This window comes from Mobula birostris, chromosome 4, assembly GCF_030028105.1.
Source record: "Mobula birostris isolate sMobBir1 chromosome 4, sMobBir1.hap1, whole genome shotgun sequence".
NCBI classification, from domain to species: Eukaryota; Metazoa; Chordata; class Chondrichthyes; order Myliobatiformes; family Myliobatidae; genus Mobula; species Mobula birostris.
The window spans coordinates 176073640-176100697 of NC_092373.1; the positions used below are offsets into that span (position 1 = coordinate 176073640).

General features: G+C 41.0%; 1 protein-coding gene across 3 annotated transcripts in view; it reads right to left on the bottom strand.

Annotated features, from left to right (window-relative positions):
• Positions 1 to 27058, bottom strand: part of LOC140196781 (sodium/hydrogen exchanger 9B2-like) — a 167497-nt gene that overhangs the window by 55734 nt on the left and 84705 nt on the right. For all 3 annotated transcript variants that reach the window (XM_072256558.1, XM_072256557.1, XM_072256559.1), the window contains exons 3-7: positions 17751 to 17922; positions 13386 to 13556; positions 12166 to 12308; positions 5214 to 5341; positions 2760 to 2935 (exon numbers count right to left, since the gene is read on the bottom strand). In XM_072256558.1, the coding sequence (XP_072112659.1) occupies positions 2760 to 2935; positions 5214 to 5341; positions 12166 to 12308; positions 13386 to 13556; positions 17751 to 17922 (790 nt within the window). The remainder of the gene's footprint in view (positions 1 to 2759; positions 2936 to 5213; positions 5342 to 12165; positions 12309 to 13385; positions 13557 to 17750; positions 17923 to 27058) is intronic.

Sequence of the window (27058 nt, forward strand, 5' to 3'; positions counted from 1 at the left end):
TAGTTAGATCTGTCCCAATCCTGCACATGTAGATGGTGGGGATTAGCGGAATGTGATCCCGCGAAACAGAGCTGCCCTGCCCTTTTGCTCCGGTAGGTGTCGCTGCTGAGGCTGGCTGTGCACATGCGTCAGGCTGGCGCGTCCCGATTTCCATGATGGTCGATCGGATCTCGGGTGAAAGCCAGCCTGTTGATTTTTGGCGAATGAGCAATTTTATACGAATATAACCCTGAACTTTACCTGCATTCTGTAAGTTAGCACATTTTAGAAACCATGGAAAACCTACAGCACAGAAACAGGCCTTTTGGCCCCTTCTTGGCTGTGCTGAATTATTTTCTGCCTAGTCACACTGACCTGCACACGGACCATATCCCTCCATACACCTCCCATCCATGTATCTGTCCAATTTATTCTTAAATGTTAAAAAAGAACCCGCATTTACCACCTCGTCTGGCAGCTCATTCCATACTCCCACCACTCTCTGTGTGAAGAAGCCCCCCCTAATGTTCCCTTTAAACTTTCCCCCCCTCACCCTTAACCCATGTCCTCTGGTTTTTTTCTCCCCTTGCCTCAGTGGAAAAAGCCTGCTTGCATTCACTCTAACTATACCCATCGTAATTTTATATATCCCTATCAAATCTCCCCTCATTCTTAACCATAGAAACTACAGCACAGAAACAGGCCTTTTGGCCCTTCTTGGCTGTGCCGAACCATTTTCTGCCTAGTCCCACTGACCTGCACACGGACCATATCCCTCCATACACCCCCATCCATGTATCTGTCCAATTTATTCTTAAATGTTAAAAAAGAACCCACATTTACCACCTCGTCTGGCAGCTCATTCCATACTCCCACCACTGTCTGTGTGAAGAAGCCCCCCTTAATGTTCCCTTTAAACTTTTCCCCCCTCACCCTTAACCCATGTCCTCTGGTTTTTTTCTCCCCTTGCCTCAGTGGAAAAAGCCTGCTTGCATTCACTCTATCTATACCCATCATAATTTTATATACCTCTATCAAATCTCCCCTCATTCTTCTACGCTCCAGGGAATAAAGTCCTAACCTATTCAATCTTTCTCTGTAACTGAGTTTCTCAAGTCCCGGCAACATCCTTGTAAACCTTCTCTGCACTCTTTCAACCTTATTAATATCCTTCCTGTAATTTGGTGACCAAAACTGAACACAATACTCCAGATTCGGCCTCACCAATGCCTTATACAACCTCATCATAACATTCCAGCTCTTATACTCAATACTTTGATTAATAAAGGCCAATGTATCAAAAGCACTCTTTACAACCCTATCTACCTGTGACGACACTTTTAGGGAATTTTGTATCTGTATTCCCAGATCCCTCTGTTCTACTGCACTCCTCAGTGCCTTACCATTTACCCTGAATGTTCTACCTTGGTTTGTCCTTCCAACGTGCAATACCTCACACTTGTCTGTATAAAACTCCATCTGCCATTTTTCAGCCCATTTTTCCAGCTGGTCCAAGTCCCTCTGCAGGCTCTGAAAACCTTCCTCACTGTCCACTACACCTCCAATCTTTGTATCATCAGCAAATTTGCTGATCCAATTTACCACATTATCATTGATATAGATGACAAATAACAATGGACCCAGCACTGATCCCTGTGGCCCACCATTAGTCACAGGCCTCCACTCGGAGAAGCAATTCTCTACTACCACTCTTTGGCTTCTTCCATTGAGCTGATGTCTAATCCAGTTTACCACCTCTCCATGTATACCTAGCGACTGAATTTTCCTAACTAACCTCCCATGTGAGACCTTGTCAAAGGCCTTACTGAAGTCCCTGTAGACAACATCCACTGCCTTCCCTTCATCCACTTTCCTGGTAACCTCCTCGAAAAACTCCAATAGATTGGTCAAACATGACCTACCACGCACAAAGTCATGTTGACTCTCCCTAATAAGTCCCTGTCTATCCAAATGCTTGTAGATTCTGTCTCTTAATACTCCCTCCAATAACTTACCCACTACCGACGTCAAACTTACCGGCCTATGATTTCCCGGATTACTTTTCCATCCTTTTTTAAACAACGGAACAACATGAGCTGCTCTCCAATCCTCTGGCACCTCACCCGTAATTCGATTTAGCCAAAAAAAGTGCCGCTGTAATGCACCGTTTGCGCTAATTGGAGGTCACAACCAGACAGACAGAGCATGAGAGTTTTAGTAGTAAATTAGATAAATAAGCAATAAATATTGACAACATGAAATGAAGAGTCCTTGAAAGTGAGGTTAATAGGTTGTGGGAATATTTCAGAGATGGGATAAGTGAAGTTGAGCGAAGTTATCACCTTTGGTTCAAGAGTTTTTTTTAATTCATGTGCCTTTGAGTCACTAAATGTCCCTAATCTGCCTCTACTAACACTCTGAGCAGCATGTTCAATGCACCCTTCACTCTCTGATTAAAAAACCCTATCTCTAACACCCCCCGACGAATGAAAGGTAACAAACCATTTGCCATCTTAACTACCTTATCAACTTCAGTATCAACTTTGAGCAATCTGCCCTCAAGTTTGACTTTCCAAAGTGTATTGCTGTACACTTCTTTGGATTGAACTCCTTTTGTCACTTCTCAGCACAGCCCTATATCCTTTCAATGTCCCATTCTAACCTGTGACAGTCTTCTACACTATCCACACTCGACACCAGTAGCCAGTATATGAGAGTTTGGGGCTCTATATGACCTCTGTTTGACAGCTGACAAGTCTTTGTTTAGTATAATAACATACCTGATGAAAAAGCTATCCCAAGACATGTGTTGAAGCCTGTAATAGCCACGATATCATCAAAGCTGCCTGCAGCCATTACTAGTGTTGGGATTCCTTTCTCAACCCCATAGCCGTCTTTCTGAAGGAGCAACATACATGGGACAACCACAGCAGGAGATACTGCACCAATCACAAACCTGGAAAGAGGAAAATAACAACATTTAGAGCATTTAATAAGTTAGTTTGATAAATACTTATATTATTAACATTAAAATAATGTCAACCTGATTTCTGGGATGGCTGTAAGTGTTTTTTATCCCCTTGAAAGAGATTCCACAATTGATGAGACCTCTGAATTATTTTAAGTTGTAAAACCATCAGCATAAAATTTAACATTATATTCAGGACAAACATATTTTAATCAGAACTAATCATTGACAACAAGAAATAATGTAGGCATTTTGTCAGGCCTTGGGTATTTTATAAGGAAGGGATAGAGATGAGAAGAAGGGGATAGTGAAGATAGTGAGCCTTAAGAATGCTGCAATTGTGAAGTTGTGGAATTGTGGAGGCTGCATTGCTAAATATATGAATGTGAAAAGAGATCAATTTTTTTTAAAGATATTAAGGGAAGTTGAGAAGATGGGATATGTGTACGAATATGCTTTATGTAAAAGTTCATGATCTCACTGATTATGAGCAGACACAAGGGACTGAAAGTCCTCCTGCTCTTACGCTCATAGACAACCATCCACCACTTAACCCACACAGTTCCCCCTTGCCCTCTCTACTGTTTCCCCATCTACACGTAAATGATGAGGTGATGCTGCTCATATTTTTTGTTGTCTGAAACTAATGAAGACTAAGCAGAAACAAGACAGCTGACTGAAGATTAAGATATCTGTTGTTGTTCATACCTTCCAAATGATTTTTATACAAAACTGAGAAAACTATAAGATCCTTTATAATTTTAAAGGCAAACAGGATTGCTGGAAGAACTCAGCAGTCAAGCAGCATCTGTATCAAGAGAAACCAGTTAACATTTCTGGTCAGAGACCCTTTCTCAGCTCTGAGGACACTTCCCCAAGTTTTGAGGAAATGTTAAACTGTTTTTTCCTTCCATAGATGCTGCTAGACTGGCTGAGTTCTTACTGCATTTCCTTTTTGTTTTAGATTCCAGTATATGCAATTTTATTTCTTTCCCTTTAATTCCATTGCCTTTAAGGATCCTCCACTATTTCAATTTTCATTTATATTAACAAATTAAGAAAACGTAGATGCCACAGCCAAAACAGCTCATCAAATCCTCTACTTGGTAAAGTGGCTAAAGAAATTTAGCACATCCCATTCGATATTTACCAATTTTTATCAATGTACCATAGAAAACATCCTATCTGGATGCATCACAGCTTTGTAAGGCAACTACTGCTCTTGACTGCAAGAAACTCCAGAGTTTATTTATTTATTTTTTTATTTAGAGATACTGCGCAAAATAGGCCATTCCAGCCCTTCAAGCTGTACTGTCCAGGAATCCCGACAAACCCTATTTACGCCTAACCTAATCATAGGACTGTGGGAGGAAACTGGAGGACCTGGAGAAAACCTACCTATTTCACAGGGAGGATGCACGGAGGACACTGGGATTGAACTCTGAATTCCGATGCCCTGAGCTGTAATAGCATCGCACTAACTAGAATGCTACTGTAGTGCCCAGTTGAGTTGTGGACGCATCTTGGCACATCATGGAAAACACTCTCCTATTCATGGATTCTGTCTATATTTCTCACCGCCCCAGGAAAGCAGAAAACGTAATTAAAGACTCCCATCTACTGTACCCTAGACATTCTCTCTTCACTCTTCCCCCGTAAGGCAGAAACTACAAAAGCCTGAAAGTACATTCTAACCAGGCTCAAAGACAGCTTCTACCCTGATGTTATGTGACTATTGAATGGTTCCCTGGTATGACAAGATGGGCTCCTAACCTCACAATCTACCTCATTATAACTTCACATCTTACTCTCTACCTGCACGGCACTCTTACCGTAACTCTTACTTTATTCCGCATTCTGTTACTTGTTTACTTTGTTCTATGACAATGTACTGTGCAATGATTTGATCACTATGAACAGTATGCAATACAAGCTTTTCACTCTATCTTAGTAAACATGTCAATAATGAAGTAATTCAATTCAAGAAAAACCATTACAAAACATAACTATACTTCAAAATTTAAATTGTAATATTGTCCATTAAGTATTTCATGACATGCGCTTTTTCCACCATAAACCTCTAAAATTCTACAGGAAACCATTACTTGGTTTCTGAGCTAAGTTCTTAAGCTTTTACTTCAAGAGAAAAGCAATTATTACATTATCACTTTACTGGAACCTTAACATAAATTCAAGTGTCTTAGAAAATTATCTGGAATTTAGTATTTGTAGTTTTTGCCCATTCCAATTTTTGACAGGTACTCACCCCAGAATAAAACTCCAAGACCAGGGCAACTTCAATAGGTAGTGTCCAAGAACAGCACAAACACAAGCTTCAACAAGACAAGGGCCAAATGCCAACCTAAGACATACGGCCTTCAGCTTTCGAAGAGCCTAATAACAGAAGTATGTGTTAACTCAAATAGAAAAAATGTCATTTTATCCATAACAAAGACAATGGGCTTAATATTAACCCTCCTAGATATGGTCATATTCATGCTATTGCTTCAGGCAACATAGCTGTCAATCAGAGCCCGGAGAACTCTTTAACCATGCCTTGTGATCAGGGGCTGCTGGCAGGTGGCACAGTTGGAAAACAACAATCATACTAAGGTTACATGAAAAAAATGAAAAGGAAAATAAAGAAGACCTGAATATTGAGGCTAGACTGTAAAAACATTTAGCAATAAAAGTAGATACTTAACTCAGAATAAGAGGGTTGAAATATAGCAAAGTAACTTAACTGTGATAAATTTAAAATACTGGATGGATGGTATTCATAGTACATAAACTTCAAGGACAAATGGAGAAAAAAGATGAAAGGGATTCTGAACTAAAGATTAGAAATAATGTTACGTGAAAAAGTATTTTACTCCTAATGTGTAAAATATGAGAGGATGGGTGGTAAGTCTTCTCCACAGGATAGGGAAGTCCAAAACTAAGAGGCATAAACTTAGGGAGAGATTTAAAAGAATCTGAGAGCCAACATTTTCATGCAGAGGGTGGTGAGTATATGGAATGAGCTCTCAGAGTAAGTGATTGAGGCAGGTACTATAGTATCATTTAAAAAGCACTTGGATAGGTTCATGGAGGTGAGGGAGCTTAGAGGAATATGGACCAAATGCAGGAAATGAGGTTGGCATGGACTTTTTGGGCTAAAGGGCCTGTATCCATGCTGTAGGACTCCATCAGAGCAAAGAGATTTGTCTCCAATTTTTCAGCCTTTTCTTATGTAAACTGCACCATGGAAATTGAGCACAATCAATGCAATATCATTGTTCAAATATAGTTAATGTCTTCATAAAAGGCATAGAAAACCTCATGGAAAACGGAACAAATACAGGTCTCTAGTGAATGAGGAGCTCAAGGTAATTAGAAGTAGTAAAAGACTAATACAGAAAAAATTAATAGAACTTAAAGCCAATAACCACCCAGGACTTGATGACCTGTATCCTAAGGTTTTGAAAGAGATGGACTTGTTAATAATGGAAGCACTAGTTACCATCTTCCAAAATATCAAAAAAAGGGAGCTATAGGCAGTTAGCCTCACATCAGTAACAGGGAATATTCTGGAATCTACTTTGTATTTGGAAATGATAGTAGGGCAGTTGAATAATAATAGGATTTAGCAGTGTGAAATAAAATCATTTTCAGCAATCTGAAGTGTCTTGAAAATGTAACTAGCAAAATAGGTAAGAGTGAATGGGTTGATATGGTATATTTTGATAAGGTGCCACACAAGAGATGCTTACTCAGAATTAAAGCACTGTATGGAAAAAGGGTGATACTGGCAATGATTAAGGATTGGTTAATGGACAAGAGATAAGATAAGAATAACTTGTAATTTTCAGGTTGGGAGGATGTAACTAGTGGGATAGCGCAAGTCTTGTTATTGGGGTCCCAGCTATTCAGAATTTATATTAATAATTTCGATCAATCCTAGTTTTTAATGACTTTAAGCTCAGTGGAAGTGTGAAGAGGATGAAGGAAGCTTCAAGGGTTGGAAGGTGGGTTAGTGAATGGGCAAGGCAGATGGAACATAATATGAAAAATGCTAGGGCACCCACTACAGTAGCGAAAGCAGAAAAGCAGTGGATATTGCAAAGTTCTGGTGTCCAGAGGGAACTTTGTGTCCTAAAACATAAAATGCTGAAAGTAAATATAGTGGAGGCAAAGAGTCCATTCATCTTTATTGTAAGGGGATTTGAGAACGTGTAGAAGTATGTTGTTGGAATACTATGTACAGATCTGGACCTCTACCCAAAGAAATACAGTGTCTATAAGAAGTATTCACCCCTTTGGAAGTTTTCATGTTTTATTGTACCACAACATTGAATCACAATGGATTTAATTTCGCTTTATTGACACTGATCAACAGAAAAAGACTTTTTCGTGTCAAAGTGAAAACAAATCTCTACAAAGTGATCTAAGTTAATTATAAATATAAAAGACAAAATAATTGATTGCATAAGTATTCACCCCCCCCTTTAATATGACACACCAAATCATTGCTGGTGCAGCCAGTTGGTTTTAGAAGTCACATAATTTGCTAAATGGAGATCTGTTTTTGGGGACCTGTGTGCAGTCAAAATGTTTCAACTGACTGTAGTAAAAATACACCTATATCTGGAAGGTCCAACTGTGGGTGAGTCAGTATCCTGGCAAAAAAAAAACCATGAAGACAAAAAAACACTCCAAGCTACTCCACAAAAAGGTTATAGAAAAGCACAATCAGCAGATGGAAACAAGGAAATTTCCAAGTCACTGAATATCCCTTGGAGCACAGTTAAGTCAATCATCAACAAAGGGAAAGCATATTGCACAGCTGTAAATCTGCCTAGAGCAGGCCGTTGTCAGAAACTGAGAGACCGTACAAGAGGGGGGCTAGTGAGGGAGGCCACAAAGAGACCAATGACAACTCTGGAGGAGTTACAAGCTTTGGTCACTGCAGATACAACTGTTGCCCGGGTGCTTCACCAGTTGCAGCTTTAAGGGAGAATGGCAAAGACAAAGCCACTGTTGAAAAAACTCACATGAAATCTTAGCTAAAGTTTGCCTGAAGGCATGTGGAAGACTGAAGTCAGCTGGAAGAAGATTCTAAGGTCTGATGAAACCAAAATTGAGCTTTTTGGCCATCAGACTAAATGCTACATTTGGCATAAGCCAAACACTGCACATCATCAAAAACATACCATCCCTATCATGAAGTATGGTAGTGGCTACATCATGCTGTGGGGATGCTTCACTCTAGCAGGCCCTGGAAGGATTGTGAAGGTGGAGGGTAAAATGAATGCAGCAAAATACAGAGAAATCCTGGAGGAAAACCTGATGCAGTCTGCAAGGGACCTGCGGCCTAGGAGAATATTTATTTTCCATTAAGACAATGACCCCAAGCATAAAGCCAATGCTACACAGGAATAGCTTAAAAGCACAAAGTTAATGTCCTGCAGTGGCCAAGTCAGAGTCTAGGCCACCCACACAAAATACTGGAGGAACTCAGCAGGCCAAGCAGCATCTATGTTAAAGAGTACAGCCGACATTTTGGGCTGAAACCCATCCTGCTGAAGGGTTTCGGTCCGAAACGTTGACTGTATTCTTTTTCATAGATGTTGCCCAAAATGTCGAATGTGCTCTTTTCCATAGATGCTGCCTAGCCTGCTAAGTTCCTGCAGCATTTTGTGTGTGTTGCTCAGATTTCCAGCGTCTACAGATTTTCTCTTGTTTGTGATAAAGCCTAGACCAAAATCCAATTGAGAATTTGTGGTTGGACTTGAAAAGGGCTATTCAGTCACAATGCAATCTGACAGAGCTTGAGCAGTTTTGTCAAGAAGAATGAGGAAAAAATGTAGGGTTCAGATGTACAAAGCTGATAGAGACCTATCAACACAGACTCAAGGATGTAATTGCTGCCAAAAGTGTATCATCAACTAAGTACTGACTTGAAGGGGGTGAATACTTATGCAATCAATTATCTTGTATTCTAACTTCCGTTAATGCCCGATCCTCCCCTTCTTACCCCATCCTTTATTTATTTATTTCCCCCTTTTTTCCCTCTCTCTGTCCCTTTCACAATAACTCCTTGCCTGCTCTCCATCTTCCTCTGGTGCTCCCCTCCCCCTTTCTTTCTCCCTAGGCCTCCCATCCCATGATCCTCTCCCTTCTCCAGCCTTGTATCCCTTTTGTCAATCAACTTTCCAGCTCTTAGCTCCATCCCTCCCCCTCCTGTCTTCTCCTATCATTTCAGATCTCCCCCTCCCCCTCCCACTTTCAAATCTCTTACTATCTCTTCTTTCAGTTAGTCCTGATGAAGGGTCTTGGCCTGAAACGTTGACTGTGCTTCTTCCTATGGATGCTGTCTGGCCTGCTGCATTCCATCAGCATTTTGTGTGTGTTTCTTGAATTTCCAGCAACTGCAGATTTCCTCGTATCTTGTATTTTATATTTGTAATTAATTTTGATCAACTAGTACAGGTCTGTTTTCACTTTGACACTAAAGAGTCTTTTTCTGTTGATCAGTGTCAAAAAAGCCAAATTAAATCCACTGTGATTCAATATTCTAAAGCAATAAAACATGAAAGCTTCTGGGGGAGCGGGTGCCGAATACTTTTTACAGGCACTGTATATATTTACAATGAAAGGGGAGCAGTAAAAGCTTTACTAGATTGATTCAGGGATAGTGGCCTATGCTAAAAGCACAGATTAAACAGTATACTCGAGTTTAGAATGAGGTGTAATTTTATTGGAATATATAAAAATTGTTAAGAGACCTTTGCTGCACCCCAGCATTTGCAGTTTATTTTGTGTTAAGAGACTTCACAAGAGTAAGTGCTTAAGTGTCAGGATGGGAGAACACACATCACCTACTCTCATCCTGAACATCGGTACACCACAGGGGTGTGTTCTCAGCCCCATCCTCTATTCTCGTTTCACCCATGACTGCTCTACCATTCACTCCACCAACACCATTGTCAAATTTGCTGATGATACCACCCTAATAGGTATCATATCAGACTGTGATGAGACAGCCTATAGGGAGGAGGTACAGCGTTTGACAGAATGGTGTGTCATAATAATCTGGACTTGAACATCACAAAAACCAAGGAGCTGATAGTAGACTTCAGGAAATCAAAGCGCGTCAAGCACTCTGCTCTGCACATATGCGGGAAAGAGGTGGAGAGAGTAGAGAGTTTCAAGTTCCTCAGCGTCCACATCTCAGCTGACCTCACCTGGGCTGCCCATATCTCTTATCAGGTGGGGAAGGCCCAACAGAGGCTCTACTTCCTAAGGAAGCTAAAGCACGCTCTCCTCCCTCATCACCTGCTGATCAACTTCTATCGGACAACTATAGGGAGCCTCCTGACGTATTGCTGTGCAGTGTGGTTTGCCAGCTGCACAGAACAGAACAGGAAGGACTTGCAGCGGGTGGTGAGGGTAGCAGAGCGGGTTATTGGCACAACATTACCCTCCCTCAGAGACATTTATACTGGCAGACTTCAAAAGAAGGCTACTTGTATTTCAAAGGATCCCACTCATCCTGGACATCACCTGTTTTCCCCTCGACCTTCTGGGAAGAGATACAGAGCATTAAGGACGAAAACAAAGAGACTCCTTAACAGCTTCTACCCACAAGCAGTGAAATGTATAACACCCGCTACCCTTCTCCTGCCCCCCTCCTAAGACGGTGGCAGCTAATGCATCATACTTCCAGGAATGGCAGGTATGCAATAGTCCTACCCCCCCATCCATATATTATTAATTTTGGACTGCATTCCTGAGGTTTTAGAGTTTATTTTATGTACATATTCTTTGTCATGCTGCAAAACATTGAGCTGTTAAACTGTGTTTCATTGCTCCACAACAATGACAATAAAGATATTCTATTCTATTCTTAGCAAGGCTGTGTAAAATCAGGAATTAGTTGGCCATTCACAAGAGGGATGAGAAAAATTCCTTCACACACTAGGACTGAAGAGAATTAAGGGATAGAGTGTTAGTGCAGACAAAGTAAAATATAATACATGATCATCATGAAAAATAGACAAAGGACCAAGTTGCCTTCTGTTGCTCCTATTCCCCATTCTCTGACCATGAATACCATAGCAACATTGGTTAAGAATAGCTAACTTTGGCTACGTCCACACTACGCCGGATAATTTTAAAAACGAAGCTTTTTCTCTTCGTTTTGACCTTCTGTCCACACTAAAACGGCGTTTTCATCCCCCGAAAATGGAGATTTTCAGAAACGATCTCCAGAGTGAATAAATCTGAAAACGCCTAATATCCGTTGCAGTGTGTACGGGGTAACTGGAGCTTTATAAAACCGCTGTCATGACGTGCCGGAACAGATGGCGGCAGTGCGGCATGTCAGTATTTTCTTCTTCTTATTATTATTATTACTACTTTATTGTCACCAAACAATTCACACTAGAGCGTACAATCATCACAGCGATATTTGATTCTGCACTTCGCAGAACCTAACAATTTCAGAACAGACAGCAATGAGACTGAAGCCAGAAGAGTCAGAAATGTATTCACCAAATACTTTGACCCGTAGCTTATTGAATAATTAAGTATACCCTGTACTCACTTTGCTCTGTTTTCTGTCCTTGCTTGTATGAAGGTGGTTTACCTGTTTATGCAAGTACTTCTCTGACAATAGATGTGTAACAGCCTAGTGTGACATTGTTTGGAACTACAAGATAACACTGATGCAGACATGCTTTATACATTTAACAAGGTGCTTTATTAATGCAACAGAGTTAGTCAGTTTTTCAATGTTCGTCGTCAGCCGGGTCATACTGTCTGTGAACTCCCTGTCAGTTGCCTCCATACGCTCCAGTATTTGTTTTTTTTTTAGTTTTAAGTCCTCCTGCGCGAGAGACAAGAGCAATTCCTTTAAAGTTTTTCTACTCTGTAACTGGACAAATGTGCACCAAGTATACAGTTTCCCCTTCGCTTGTTTTCTGTGTGTCCTGAGCGCGCCCAGTAGAGGAGATTCACCCAAATATCCGTGTTAGTGTGGACAGAGATATTTTGAAAAATGCTTAGTGTGTACGCCTGTCGTTTTTACTCGAAACCAGCGTTTTCAAAATTATCTGGTATAGTGTGGACGTAGCCAAAGATTGCATCAGCATAACAGTAAATGAAATACAGCTAATTTGAATAACGTTGTCAGTTTTACATATGTTAAATGGAGATGCAGAATACACTGTTTATACCTTTGCATCTAGCCCAAGTCCAGCTCGGGTGAGAATAATTGCAAGGGCTATACTTCTCAAGGATGATGACCACTTGTAGTCAATGTAAATAGCTTCACTAACCACAGGAATATTTCGTAGAACAAATCCAGCAAGCAGCATTCCTAATACACAAACAGGCATAAGAGCAGAGAAAATATATTACAGAGTAAACAGCTGTTGTCTTAAATCTCAGGAGCAAACACTGCTAATGAATCAAAATTTTAATACATATGGCCAACGATAGTAGTGCAAGTTTCCTTCTCTAATGCATTTCTCCTTAAATACAGAGGAGGTATTCAATGCCTTGGTAGACTTGAAGGTAGATAAATCCTCAGGACCTGGTGAGATTTATTTCAGGTAGCTATGAGAGACAAGGAGAGACTTTGCTGGGGCTTCAGCTGAGATTTTTACATTTTACTGGCCACAAATGAGGAAACAAAGTTCTGCTAGATGGCAAGCGTGGTCTCCTTTTTCAAAAAAAGGCAGCAAAGAAAAGCTTGATAATTATAGAACTCTTCTGCACCCTTTCCACAGACTCCACATCCTCACTATAATGAGGTAATCATAACTGCACACTTACTCTAAATGTTACTGAGGTTTTATATAGCTGCAGCTTGACTTACTTACTCTCATACAAAACACCCCTACCAATGATGGCAAACATGTCAAGTGCCTTCCTTGCCACCTTATCCACTAGTGTAGCCACTTTCAGTGAACTATGGACTTTATCCCCAAATGTCTCTGTATGTACCTCAATGCTGTTAAGAGACCGACCATTAAGAACAAACTTTCTCCGAACTTGACCTCCCAATGTGCAACACCTCACATTTGCTAGATTAAACTTTATCTACCATTTCTCAGTCCATATTTGTAACTCTAATTCCTATTCTATTTGATAATCCTTTATACCGTCACTTCAACTTGGTCTATTGCACCTGGTGCTCCTGAAGAAGCCTCCTCAACATCAGTGAGATCAGCCATAGACTAGATGACTATTTAGTGGAGAATCTGCGTCTGGTCCACAACAGCCATTTTTAGCTTTTGGTTACATGTCATTCCCACACCAACCTGTCTGTTCATGGCCTTCTTTACTGCCATGGTGAAACGAAACACAAACTAGAAGAACACCACCTCATATTTCACTTGAGTCCCTTACAATCCAATGGCTATGTGAATTACTATGTTTTCTATTTTCTTACCTAGAAGAGGTGGTAATGGAGGCAGATTCGGGAATTTGATCATTCCAACAAGCTTCCCTCCCAGAACTGCACAGATGAACAGAATCAGATTTCCAAATAAGTTACCACCAGGGAGGCACTCAGGGCCTGTAATTGACCAGACAACAGCCCACAGCAGGATCACCATAATCACTGTAAAAGAATGGTAAAAAACTGGTGAATACAAGGGTCTGAAAATTGTACTTTATTTTGAAGGCAAGGGAGGAGATTTCTGGGGTCTTGAAAGAGATCTTTGTATCCTCTTTGGCCACAGTCAATGTCCTAGAAGAATGTTGTTCCTTTATTTAAGTTTGGTAACATAGATAATTCAAGAAACTATAGACCTATGAAGCTTACTACAGTGGTAGGTAAGTTATTGGAGAAGATTCATAGGGACAGGGTTTACTTACATATGAAAAAGCATGGACTTGTTAGAGATAGTCAGTAAGGCTTTCTGTGGTGGAAGCCCTGACTCACACATTTGATGGAGCTTTGTAAAAAGATGATTAAGATGATTGATGAGGGTAGGCAGTGGATGTTGTCAATGTGAATTTTAAGAGGTTCGCTTTTAGTAAGGCAGATCACGGTAGGCTGGTACAAAATGTTAAGTGTCATGGGATGCATGGTGAGTTGGTAAATGGATTTAAAATTGACTTGATCCCAGGAGATGGAAGGTCATGGAGGGGTGTTTCTCTGACTGGATGTTTGTGACCAGTGGAGTTCTATAAGGATCAGTGCTGGCACTCAGTGCTTGTCACGTACATTTGGATGAAAATATAGGTGGCCTGATTAGTAAGAATGCAAACAATATGAAAATTCATGGAGTTGGGTACAGTAAGGAAGATTGTCAAAAGGTGTAGACCAATTAGAAATTTGGGTAGAGAAATAGCCAATGGACTTTAATCTGGGTTAGTGCGGGGTTTTGCATTTTGTGACATCAAATGCAAGAGTAGGGTATACAGTAAACACCCAGACCCCTTGGAGCATTTATGTACAGAGGGATCTCATGGTGCAAGTCTATCATTCCTAAGAGTGGTAATACAAAAGGTAGGATCGTGAAGAAGACATAATATCCTTACTTTCATCAAGAATTGTGCATAAACATTATTAAATCATGCTACATTTCTACAAAAATGTAAGCTACATTTCAAGTACTGAATGCAGTTCTAACCACTAGATTATCAGAGGATGCAGAAGAGATTCACCAGGACGTTGCTTAGATGAAGTGTATTATCTATAAAGAAGTTGGACAAACTTGGATTGCTTCCTCTGGAGATTTGAGTCTGAGGGCCAACTTGATAGAAATATATAAAATATTAAGAGGAACAGATAAAGTAGATAGTCAGAATCTTTATCCCCATGATGAAACTGTAAAAATATTAAGAGGACACAGGTTTAAGGTAAATTAGTTTATTATTGTCACATATACTGAGGTACAGTGAAAAACTTGTCTTGCGTACTGTTGATATAATTAATTACAATAGTGTATTGAGGTCAAACAAAATAGTAACAGAGAACGGTAGCATTACAGTTACAGAGAAAGTGCAGTGCATGTAGACAGTAAGGTGCAAGGTCATAAGGAGACAGACTGTGAGGTCATGAGTCCATCACATTGTACTAGGGCATTGTTCAATATTCTTATAACGGCGGGATATAAGCCATTGTTGAACCTGATGAGAAGTGCTTTCAGGCTTTCGTATCTTCTGCACAATGTGAAGGAGGAGAAGAAAGAATGTCCAGGGAAAAGTGTCTTCAATTTTGCTGTACCAAAGCAGCAAGAAATGCAAACAGAGTCCATGGAGGGGAGGCTGGTTTCCACGATGTGCTGAGCTGTGTCCACAACTCTCTCCAGTTTCTTGCGGCACAGACAGAGCAGTTGCCATATTAAGCCATGATGTATCTAGATAGAATGCTTTATATAGTGCATCAATAAAAAATGGTGAGGGTCAAATCTAGATAGACAGTTTATTATGGAGCATCAATGAAAATTGGTGAGGGTCAAAGGGATCATGCCAAGTTTCTTTAGCATCCTGAGGAAGCAGAGGCACTGATGAGCTTTCTTGCCTGTGGTGTCTATATGGTTGGACAAGGACATTCACTCCTAAATAATTGAAGCTCTCAACGCTTTTGACCTGAGCACCATTGAAATAAGCAGGAGCACATGCACCATCCCCACTTCCTGAAGTCAATGACCAGCTTTTATGTTTTACTGACATTGAAGGAAAGGGTTGTTATTGTGACACCATGTCACAAGGCTCTCTATCCCCTCCCTGTACTCTGACTCATTACTATGGTGATATCATCTGCAAACTTGCAGATAGAATTAGGTCAGATTTTGGATATGCAGTTGTGAGTGTATAGGGTGTAGAGTAGGAGGCTGAAGACACAGCCTTGAGGGGCACCAGTGTGGAAGATAATTGTTGGGGAGGTGTTACTGCCTCTCCTTACTGATTGTGGTCTGTTGGTGAGGAAGTTAACCAGAATCAGTTTTATTATCGCTAATATCTGTCATGAAATTTATTTTGTGGGAGCATCACAGCGCAAGAAATTAGAATTTTTATAAGGATAATCAAGAATCCAGTTGCAAACTGAGGTATTGAGTCCCAGGTCTAAGAGATTGGAGATAAGCTTGCTTGGAATTATAGTATTGAAGGTAGAGCTGGACTTTATAAATGATATCAAATGCAGGTGCCTTTGCTGTCCAGATGCTCTCTAGATTAAAAAATGTTTGCAAATATCCTTGCCAGCTGATGTGCGCAGGATCTAAGACATGGCTAGGAACATCATCTAGCTAGATGCTTTCCGTGGGTACGCTCTCCAGAAGATTCATCTTATATTTGGAACAATTGTTTCAGATCCAGTTGCATTGGAGGGTGGTTTCATTTCAATCCCCTTCTGGAGAAATGTATACACTGTTGTAATTTCATTCTGTGATCTAGCAAAGCATGTTAGTCCTGTCACAACTGGTCAGAGGCTCAATTTTGGACTTGCATTGTCTCTTGGTATTCCTGATGAATTTACAGAGGTTGTATCTTGATATCTTGTAAAGGTCAGGGTGAGCTGTTTTGAATACTGCAGTCTTGGACTTCAGAGGGGACTGGATTCCCAGTCGATCCATGGATTCTGGTTTGGGAACACCCATATTGTCCCCTTTGGTACACAACGCACTTGCTGATAAAGTCCATGGTGATGGTGACATACTGACGTGGACCAGTTTACTGCCACAAAGTACTCATGTAGAAACTCATCTATTTCCTCAGACCAGCACTGAATGGCTTTCTGTACTGGATCTAAAACTTAAAGGAGAAGGGTGAGACATGTTTTTAACAAAGACAGTAGTGGGTGCCTGGAACAGACTTTAAGGGAAAGTGGTGTAAACAGCATAATTACAACATATAAGAGGCATTTAGCCAGCTCATCAACTGGCGAGGAATGGAAGGATAAAGAACATGTTCAGATAGATGAGATTAGTTTTGATTGTCATCACAAGAACATGGCTGAAGAACCTGTTCCAGGGCTGTACTGTTCAATGCTCTAGAGCAACAACCAATCTGCTAGAGGAACTTAGAGGAATTGCTAATGTTTTCAGTTGAATCTCTGCATGAAGACTGAGAATGGAGAGGCAAGATGGCCAGAGGATAAGGGGAGTGGTGAGAAAGAGGTCCAAGTTGATTGGTGGATTGAGGAGGGGTAGTTAGGTGAGCATGAGTGAAGTTGGGAGACAGTGGCAGGTGAATGAAAGATGGTGGGGGGGAGCAAGTAGGGACTGAGAGAAATACTGAAAGGCAGATAGAGCAAGGTTGGAGGAGGGCAGCTGGAGTTGTTCCTTTACTTTTCAGCACTGGTAGTCCTCTGTGTTTTGGTTATCTCCCTCTAGCTGCTCTCTCCAATCTTCACACATCCCTCCCCTACCTTGCTCCATCTGCCTCAATATATTTTTCTCTGTCTCTTTGTCTGCCTCCATCCATCATGCACCTGCCACTGTTTCCCAGCTCCACTGCCCCTCCTTTACCTGGCACAACCTGCCTGTCATTTTATATCTCATCCACCAATCACCTAAGACCCCTTTCTCACCATTCCCTTTCTCTTCTTTATACTGGCCATCTCTCCTCTCTGCTTGTCTTGATGCAGGGTTTCAACCCAAAACACTGACAATCTCTTTGCTTGACTCGTTAAGTTCCTCCACCAGATTGTTTTTTGCTCTACGTGCTCTATCCTCTGAAATGTTTCATCCAATTATGTGATATGGCATGGGTAGTGTAATCCCTATTGATGTATAAACAAGTAATATGCAAGTTTTATTAATAATAAAAAAGATAAGTTTTGAAAAGTATATTATGGTCTAACCCTTTGTTAGTATGCTAGCAATGATTCCTTGAGGTGGGCATGTACATATTTTCCACAGTTTATGGCGATGTTTTTGGATAGGCTCCTCATTCTGCCTGTTTTTATTCAGAAAGGTACTTTCATCTAGCGGTACATCTGAAGGTTCTGTGGTATTTGCCTCGCCAGTGAAGTCCTGCAACAAGAATGAAAAACAGAAGACATATTTAGACATTTATTCCCTTGGGTAAAAGGAAAACTAAAATAATATATTGAAGGTAATAGAGATTCCTGTACTCTATTGAGATGCACATGTTAACAAGCCCTTTGACCCAACTTACCCGTGTCGACCAAGATGCCAAACCACTAGTCCATTTGTCTGTGTCTGGCCAATATCCTCAAATTTTTCCTTATCTAGGCACTGGTTGAAATGTCTTTTAAGTATTGCAATTATACCTGCCACTTCCTCTGGCAGCTCTTTCCATATACCCAGTACTCTTTGTGTAAAAAAATTGCCCCCCCAAGTCCTCTTTAAATCATTCTCCTCTCACCTTAAACTTCTGCCTTCTAGTTTTAGACACTTGTAGAGTTAAGGAAAAAAAAGTGTGACTATCTACCCTATCTATGCAAAACAGTCGCATCCTATCAAGTCTCTCCTTATAACTCAAACCTTCCAGTCCCAGCAACATCCTTGTAAACCTTTTCTGCACACCCTTTAGCTTAATCACATCCTCTCTATGCACACAATACTCCCTGCAGTCTCACCAACACGTTGTACAGCTGTAATATGATGTTCCAATTCTTGTACACAATGACACGGCTGTGATCAATTTTGGGGAACCTTGTACTTGTTCTACTGTAGGTTTCCCTATTCTACAACCCTTCCCACAAAACCCTGCCATTAACTGAGTATATCCTGCCCTGATTTATCTTCCCAAAACACATCACTTCATACTTGTCTGAGTTGAATTTCCATTTACTCTCCCAATCAGTCTAGATCCTGCTATAATCTTAGATAACTCATCTTAGCTATCCACAAACTTACTAATCAGTCCATTTACTTTCTCACCCAAATCGTTAGTACACATACAAAAGAATAGGGTACCCAGCAACGATCCTTAGGACAACACCACTGTTCACGGTCTTCCAATATGAAAACAACCCTCTACTATCACATTCTGACTCCTACTACCAAATCAATTTTGTATCCAATCTGCTAGCTCACCCTGGATCTTATGTGATCTAACCCATTATGCATGACCTTGTCAAAGGCCTTGCTAAAATCCATGTACTCAACACCAATGCTTGTCAATCCTCCTGTTCATCTCTTTAAAAATTCAAACATGATTCCCCATGCTGACCTCCAATACCAGTCCTCGCCTTTCCAAATTCAGTAAGATCCTGTCCCTCATAAACCACTTCAGTAATTTTCCACCACTGACATTAGGCTCACTGGCCTTTAGTTCCCTGGCTTGCCCTTACAGCCCTTCTCAAATAAAGACACAACATTAGTGACTCCAGTCTTGTGGTACCTCACTCATGCTAATTAGGATACAAATATTTCTGTTGGGTGCCCAGAAATTTCTTCCCTTGCTTTTCAAAGTGACCTGGGTTAGGCCTCAAATATTCATCCTTCTTTATGCACCGATGTCTCTGCTTTAAAAATGTCAATATGTTTCAGGACAGAATTGTTCTGTTCTCTGATAAATACAGACAAGTAGTGTTCATTCAAAAACCTTGAACAGCTTTTTGATTCCACAAATACTGATCCTCAAGGGGGCCTGTTCTCTCCCTAGTTACCCTTTATCTGTCATTATACTTCTAGATTAAAATTCTCCTTTACCTTATTTGCCAACGGTATTTTATATTCTCTTTTGTCCTCCTACATCCCTTATCGTCAATGAACTTGCTTAATCCCAGATGTATATGACATACAGTGTATTTTCCTTTTCCTGACCAGAACTTCAATATCCCTCTTCAGCCAAGGATCTCTAAGCCTGTTAGCCTTGTCCTTCACTCCAGAAGGAATATATTGGCCCTTAACTGCCATCTCACTTTTAGAAGCCTCCCAATTGCCAGACATCTATTTAACTGCAAACAACCTTTTCCAAACACTTTCACAAGTTATTGTCCAGTATTTCCAAAATTACCTTTGCATAGGCCTTTATCTTGAGGCCCAGTCCTATCTTTTTTTCCATAACTGTTTTAAAGCTAATAGTATTATGGCCATTGGTCACTTGTATTATCGGCAGTCACATGTGCAGCCTCATTTCCATAACAGATGGTTAAAATTTTCATGTGGGATATGTAATGTTAACAATGTAATAGTAACAGACATTGTTTATAACAAGAATAATTTCAATATTGCATGAAGGTACTGTACTAGATACAGATCATCCATCAATAGATAAAGATGTGTGATTTTTGGAATAATGTTTTAGCTTTCATTTTTAAAGTTGAAATTAAAACAATTTAACTTTGTACTATATACAAAATTCTCTATTCACTAATAGTAACAAAAGAGAAATTATGTCCTCCACACAAAAATGTACGAAAGGACAGTTAAGGATCAAATACTTTTGTGGTTCTTGAGTCCATTACAGGTCAAGCCAAGACAGAGAATTGTATGACAATTCAGATGTTTCATTATTAATACTCATGTCTTCAAATGAACAATCTTGGCCTCTGGACATCGGTCTATTTAGTTAACCAGTATACTGCCAAACCAAGTACTGTACATCTGAAGAACCTTTGAGGTATTTGAAGGAAATATAGGGGACAAAGAATCCTTTATAATGGATGTAATGATAACAAGATTTGCTCTAAATTAAAATTTAATTGTAGAAGATCTCCTAGAGTATTTAAGTTAATAAACTTGCAAATTCATAATCAGAATCAGGTTTATTATCACCGGCATGTATTGTGAAATTTGTTAACTTGGCAGCAGCAGTACAATGCAATATGTAATAACATAGAAAGAAAAAAATAAGTAAATAAATTGCAGTAGTATATATAAAACTGTTAGATTAAAAATAGTGCATAACATAATTAAATATATATAAAAAATTGAGGTTGTGTTCGTGGGTTCAATATCCATTTAGGAATTGTATGGCAGAGGGGAAGAAGCTGTTGCTGAATCGCTGAGAGTATGGCTTCAGGCTTCTGTACCTCCTTCCTGACAGTAACAATGAGAAGACAGCATGCCCTAGGTGATGGTGGTCCTTAGCAATGGACACCACCTTTCTGAGGCACTGCTCCTTGAAGATGTCTCGGATACTATAGAGACTAGTACCCAAATTGGAGCTGATTAACTTTCCAACTTTCTGTACCTTCTTTCAGTCCCTTGCAGTAAATCCCGCGCCCCCCCCCCCATACCAGTCAGTGATGCAGCTTGTTAGAAAGCTCTCTGTGGTACATCTATAGAAGTTTGAGTGTTTTAGGTGACAAACCAAAACTTTTCAAACTCCTAATGAAATATAGCCACTGTCTTGCCTTCTTTATAGTCACATCAAAATGTTGGGACCAGGTTAGATACTCAAGAGATCTTGACACCTAGGAACTTAAAACTGCTCACTGTCTCAACTATTTCATCTTTCAGGTCTTTCATCTCACTGACATTGAGTGCATGGTTGTTGCTATGATACCACTCAACCCCTGTATGCCCTCTCATCTCCATCCGAGATTCTACTAACAATAATTGTATCATCAGCAAATTTACAGATGGCATTTGAGCCTATACCTAACCACACAGTCATGGTATAGAGGGAGTAGAGTAGTGGGCTAAGCACGCATCCCTGGGGTGCACCAGTGTTGATCGTCAACCAGGAGGAGGTAATATCACTAATCTGCATAGATTGTGGTCTTCTGGTTGGGAAGTCGAGGATCCAGTTGAGGAAGTCATGTCTAAAACTGGTGTCCTTAAATTACATAAAGATAATTACAGTAGTGAGACAGAGCTGACGAAGGCAGACTGGGAAAATACAATAAGGGACAAGTTGAGCAGAACAGACATTTAAAACAATAATTTGTAAATCTCAAAGGTACATTTCACTGAGAAAGCAAGTTTCAATGGGAAGGATACACCACCCAAGAATGATAATGAAAGAATGGCATTAAGTTGGAAAAAAAAGGCATACAATGCTGGACAAAAAAGTGTTGGAGTAGAAGACTGGGAAATCTTCAGAACGTGGTAAAGGATGACTACAAAAAAAAGGAGATAGAAGTATGAGAGTCAACTGGCAATAAAAGTATTAAGGAAATGCAACAGGACCTTTAGAAAATCATAAGGCAATCAAGTGAAGTTAACACAGTGTCATTGAAGGAGAATTAAGTCTAATAACTTGCCTGGAATTCTTTGAGGATGTAATAAACTGACTGGATAAATGGGAATTAGCATATTTGGATTTTCAGAAGGCATTTGATATTATGCACAAAGAAATTGGGAGTAACATTACTGGCATGGACAGAGGATTGAACAATCTGTCACTTGCTGTCTGTGAGGGTGTTCTGTGAGGCTTTGAGCAGTATGCAACCTCAAGACCAATACGCCTGGAGATGGGGCGCAAGCCCATGATTGACACCATTTCTTGCCTATCTCTCCAATTAAAGCGCTAAGGGGTATTGAAATCATCAAGGCAAGTGCAGAAGACGAGCAGGTGCTCAGCACCATCTACCAGCCTCTTGCTCACACTTGCCAGAGGAAGTTATCTGCATTTGACTGTCTCTCTCCCTTGCTTACTGCTTCTGGAGGAAGGTGTCTGTGTGTGACAGTCTCTCTCTCCTTCAATGCAGTCGGAGGTTGGTGCCGGAGTTTTGGGCAAAGGTTAACCAACACGGTTTGTGGATTGGACTCTAGCTCATGTTATGATGGGTTTCTATTCGTTCCTTTTTTGTTGCCATCTTAGGTGATTTTGAATTGGGGAGGCCTGCAGATAACAAACACTGAGTTTAACTGAATATGCCTGGACTCTCTTGATTTTGTATTTTATATTCTGTGCTCTTCACTCGTATTTTTGTTACCGATTGTGCGAGTTGCCCTCTGTAACTGGATCCTAGACTTCCTGACTGAGATCTCAGTCAGTCCGGATTGGAAGCAGCATCTCCAACACCATCACACTGAGCACGGGGGCCCCCCAGGGCTGTGTGCTCAGTCCACTGCTGTTCACTCTGCTGACCCACGACTGTGTAGAAATACACAGCTCAAAGCACATCATCAAGTTCGCCGATGACATGACCGTGGTGGGTCTCATCAGCAAGAACGATGAGTCAGTATACAGAGAGGAGGTGCAGTGGCTAACAAACTGGTGCAGAGCCAACAACCTGTCTCTGAATGTGAACAAAACAAAAGAGATGGTTGTTGACTTCAGAAGAGCACGGAGCGAGCATCGATGACTCCTCCGTAGAGATCGTTAAGAGCACCAAATTTCTTGGTGTTCACCTGGCGGAGAATCTCACCTGGTCCCTCAACACCAGCTCCATAGCAAAGAAAGCCCAGCAGCGTCTCTACTTTCTGAGAAGCTTGAGGCTACGTCCACACTAGACTGGATAATTTTGAAAACGCTGGTTTCGAGTAAAAACGACAGGCATCCACACTAGGGTTTTTCAAAATATCTCTGTCCACACTAAAACGGATATTTGGGTGAATCTACTCCTATTGGGCATGCACAGAGACATCTACAGAAAACAAGCAAAGAGGAAGTGGTATAATATTTACGTTTCTATGAAACTGGACAAGGGAGAGCCAGTGGATGTAGTGAACCTGGACTTTCAGAAAGCCTTTGATAAAGTCCACATAGAAGATTAGTGGGCAAAATTAGGGCACATGGTATTGGGGCAGAGTACTAACATGGATTGAAAATTGGCTGGCTGACAGAAAACAAAGAGCAGCGATTAACGGATCCCTTTCAGAATGGCAGGCGGTAACCAGTGGGGTACCGCAGGGGTCAGTGCTGGGACCGCAGCTGTTTACAATATATATTAATGATTTAGATGAGGGAATTAAAAGTAACATTAGCAAATTTGTCGATGACACAAAGCTGGGTGGCAGTGTGAAATGTAAGGAGGATGTTATGAGAATGCAGGGTGACTTGGACAGGCTGTGTGAGTGGGCGGATGCATGGCAGATGCAGTTTAATGTGGATAAATGTGAGGTTATCCACTTTGGTGGTAAGAACAGGAAGGCAGATTACTATCTAAATGGAGTCAAATTAGGAAAAGGGGAAGTACAACGAGACCTAGGTGTTCTTGTACATCAGTCACTGAAAGCAAGCATGCAGGTACAGCAGGCAGTGAAGAAAGCTAATGGCATGCTGGCCTTCATAACAAGGGGAATTGAGTATAGGAGCAAAGAGGTCCTTCTGCAGCTGTACAGGGCCCTGGTGAGACCACACCTGGAGTATTGTGTGCAGTTTTGGTCTCCAAATTTGAGGAAGGACATTCTTGCTATTGAGGGAGTGCAGCGTAGGCTCACAAGGTTAACTCCCAGGATGGCGGGACTGTCATATGTCGAAAGATTGGAGCGATTGGGCTTGTATACACTGGAATTTAGAAGGCTGAGAGGGGATCTTATTGAAACATGTAAGATTATTAAGGGATTGGACATGCTGGCGGCAGGAAGAATGTTCCCGTTGATGGGTGAGTCCAGAACCAGAGGCCACAGTTTAAGAATAAGGGGTAGGCCATTTAGAACAGAGTTGAGGAAAAAGTTTTTCACCCAGAGAGTGGTGGATATATGGAATGCTCTGCCCCAGAAGGCTGTGGAGGCCAAGTCTCTGGATGCTTTCAAGAAAGAGATGGATAGAGCTCTTAAAGATAGCGGAATCAAAGGTTATGGGGATAAGGCAGGAGCTGGATACTGATTGTGGATGATCAGCCATGATCACAGTGAATGGCGGTGCTGGCTCGAGGGGCCGAATGGCCTACTCCTGCACCTATTGTCTATTGTTTCCACGCGGCGTTGTGCTATTTCCATTGGTCAAAAACTAGAGTACCAATGAAGACAATGACTTCGTTCAGACAATGAAGTCGAGATGTTTCTGCAAGTTACAAACGACTACAAAGTCAGCAAAGCAGTGGAGAACGTGGAGATGTTTAATTCCGAACAAGCTATTAACGTAGACAATAAAGTAAACACACGCATAAAGCCGTCCTCTACACAAGATCAACAAGAGAGAGGAATCTTCTGCCGCCAGAACTGCGCAGTATTTCTGACATTAATATTTTTAAAGATAGACTCAATCAAATCAATTTAGGGGATCTAGTCAAAAAGGTTCACTTTACAATTTAACTCTCACGCCATTCACACCGACTGCGCGTTGTAACAGCCCTCCAGCAGTGCTTGCACAGTACCAAGCAGAAGCAGAAGAAGCATTGTTATTGTGGTGTTGTCATGATAGCGTTTTTAAATCTCTCCGTTTACCCCGTACACACTACAACAGATATTAGGCGTTTTCTGATTTATTCACTCTGGAGACCGTTTCTGAAAATCTCCATTTTCGGGGGATGAAAACGCTGTATTAGTGTGGACAGAGGGTTAAAACAAAGAGAAAAAGTTTCGGTTACGGATTTATCCAGTCTAGTGTGGACGTAGCCTGAGAAAAGTCCATCTTCCACTCCCCATCCTCACCACATTCTACAGAGGTTGTATTGAGTGCATCCTGAGCAGCTGCATCACTGCCTGGGTCGGAAATTTCACCATCTCGATTCACAAGACCCTGCAGCGGATAGTGAGGTCAGCTGAGAAGATCATCGGGGTCTCTCTTCCTGCTATTACAGACATTTACACCACACGCTGCATCCGTAAAGCAAACAGCATTATGAAGGACCCCACGCACCCTTCATACAAACTCTTCTTCCTCCTACCATTTAGCAAAAGGCACCGAAGTATTCGGGCTCTCACGACCAGACTATGTAACAGTTTCTTCCCCCAAGTCTTCAGACTCTTCAATACCCAGAGCCTGGACTGACACCAATCTACTGCCCTCTACTGTGCCTATTGTCTTGTTTATTATTTATTGTAATGCCTGCACTGTTTTGTTCACTTTATGCAGTCCTGGGTAGGTCTGTAGTCTAGTGTAGTTTTTGTGTTGTTTTACATAGTTCAGTGTAGTTTTTGTATTGTCTCATGTAGCACCATGGTCCTGAGAAATGTTGTCTTGTTTTTACTGTGTACTGTACCGGCAGTTATGGTCGAAATGACAATAAAAAGTGACTTGACTTGATTTGTTTTTTCTTTGCAAGCTTGGGGGGGGGGGTGGAATTTGATGTTTTTCTTTGAATAGGTTTCATCGTTTTCTTTGTTTCATGGCTGTCTGTGGGGAAGACTAATCTCAGGGTTGTATACTGCATACATACTTTGATAATAAATTTACTTTGAAATTTTGACTAATCTGATGAGTGTTGAAATGTGTCTCTAGTTGAATTATCTAAAACTAGGAAGTGCAGTTTCAGAATAATGGACATCCATTTTAAACAGAGGTTAGAATGAATTTCTTCCTTCAGAGGTTGTGAATATTCAGAATTCTCAACCCCAGAGAGCCATGGAGACGGAATCATTAAATACATTCAAGTTGGAGACTGACATATGTTTGAACCACAAGGGAGTCAAGGGATATGGCAGAGATCAGGAGGGTGTTGCCGAGGACAAGGTTGGCTCAGCCATGATCTTTGTGCATGGAAGAGCAGGATCAGGGTCGGCTTCCGGGTCACCAAGGGAATAGCAGCGTAGGGAAAGGTCTCTTGATAAAAAAGAATGTAAACTGCCCCAAAGCCGAAATTAGACTAATATTTAGTATTGTATAACTATATCAACAAACGGGGCAAGGATGACGTATAAGTATAAGAATAAAAAGTCCGCTCATTATGCTGATAAATACAAGTCGCAGCAACACTAGGGGTCTAGCTTCCCCACAGCTAGCCAGGACGGAGATAATGAGGAAGTGTCAGTGAACCTGACTTTGACTCTCAAAGAGATTCGTGATTTCTGACAAGATAACAACAAACAGCTGGAAGATATTAAAGGAGAAATAGTAAAAACTAATTTGAGGTTAGATGAAGCTGAAGCGAGGATTGTAGGGACTGAGGAGAGGCTGCAAAACGCAGAGGAAGTGATAGTAGAAATGCTGAAGCTACAAGAGCAGCTCCAGTGGAAGCGAATAGACCAAGAAGGCCCTTCAAAAAGGGAAAATGTGAGGATCTACAGAATTCCCGAAGGAGCTGAAGGTAAACTCGGATTGATGATTCCCTTCGTGGAGAAGCTGCTTAGAGAGAACCCTGACATACCAGATGCAAAAGACCTACAGATAGAAAGGGCTCATCGAGCACTAGCACCGCAA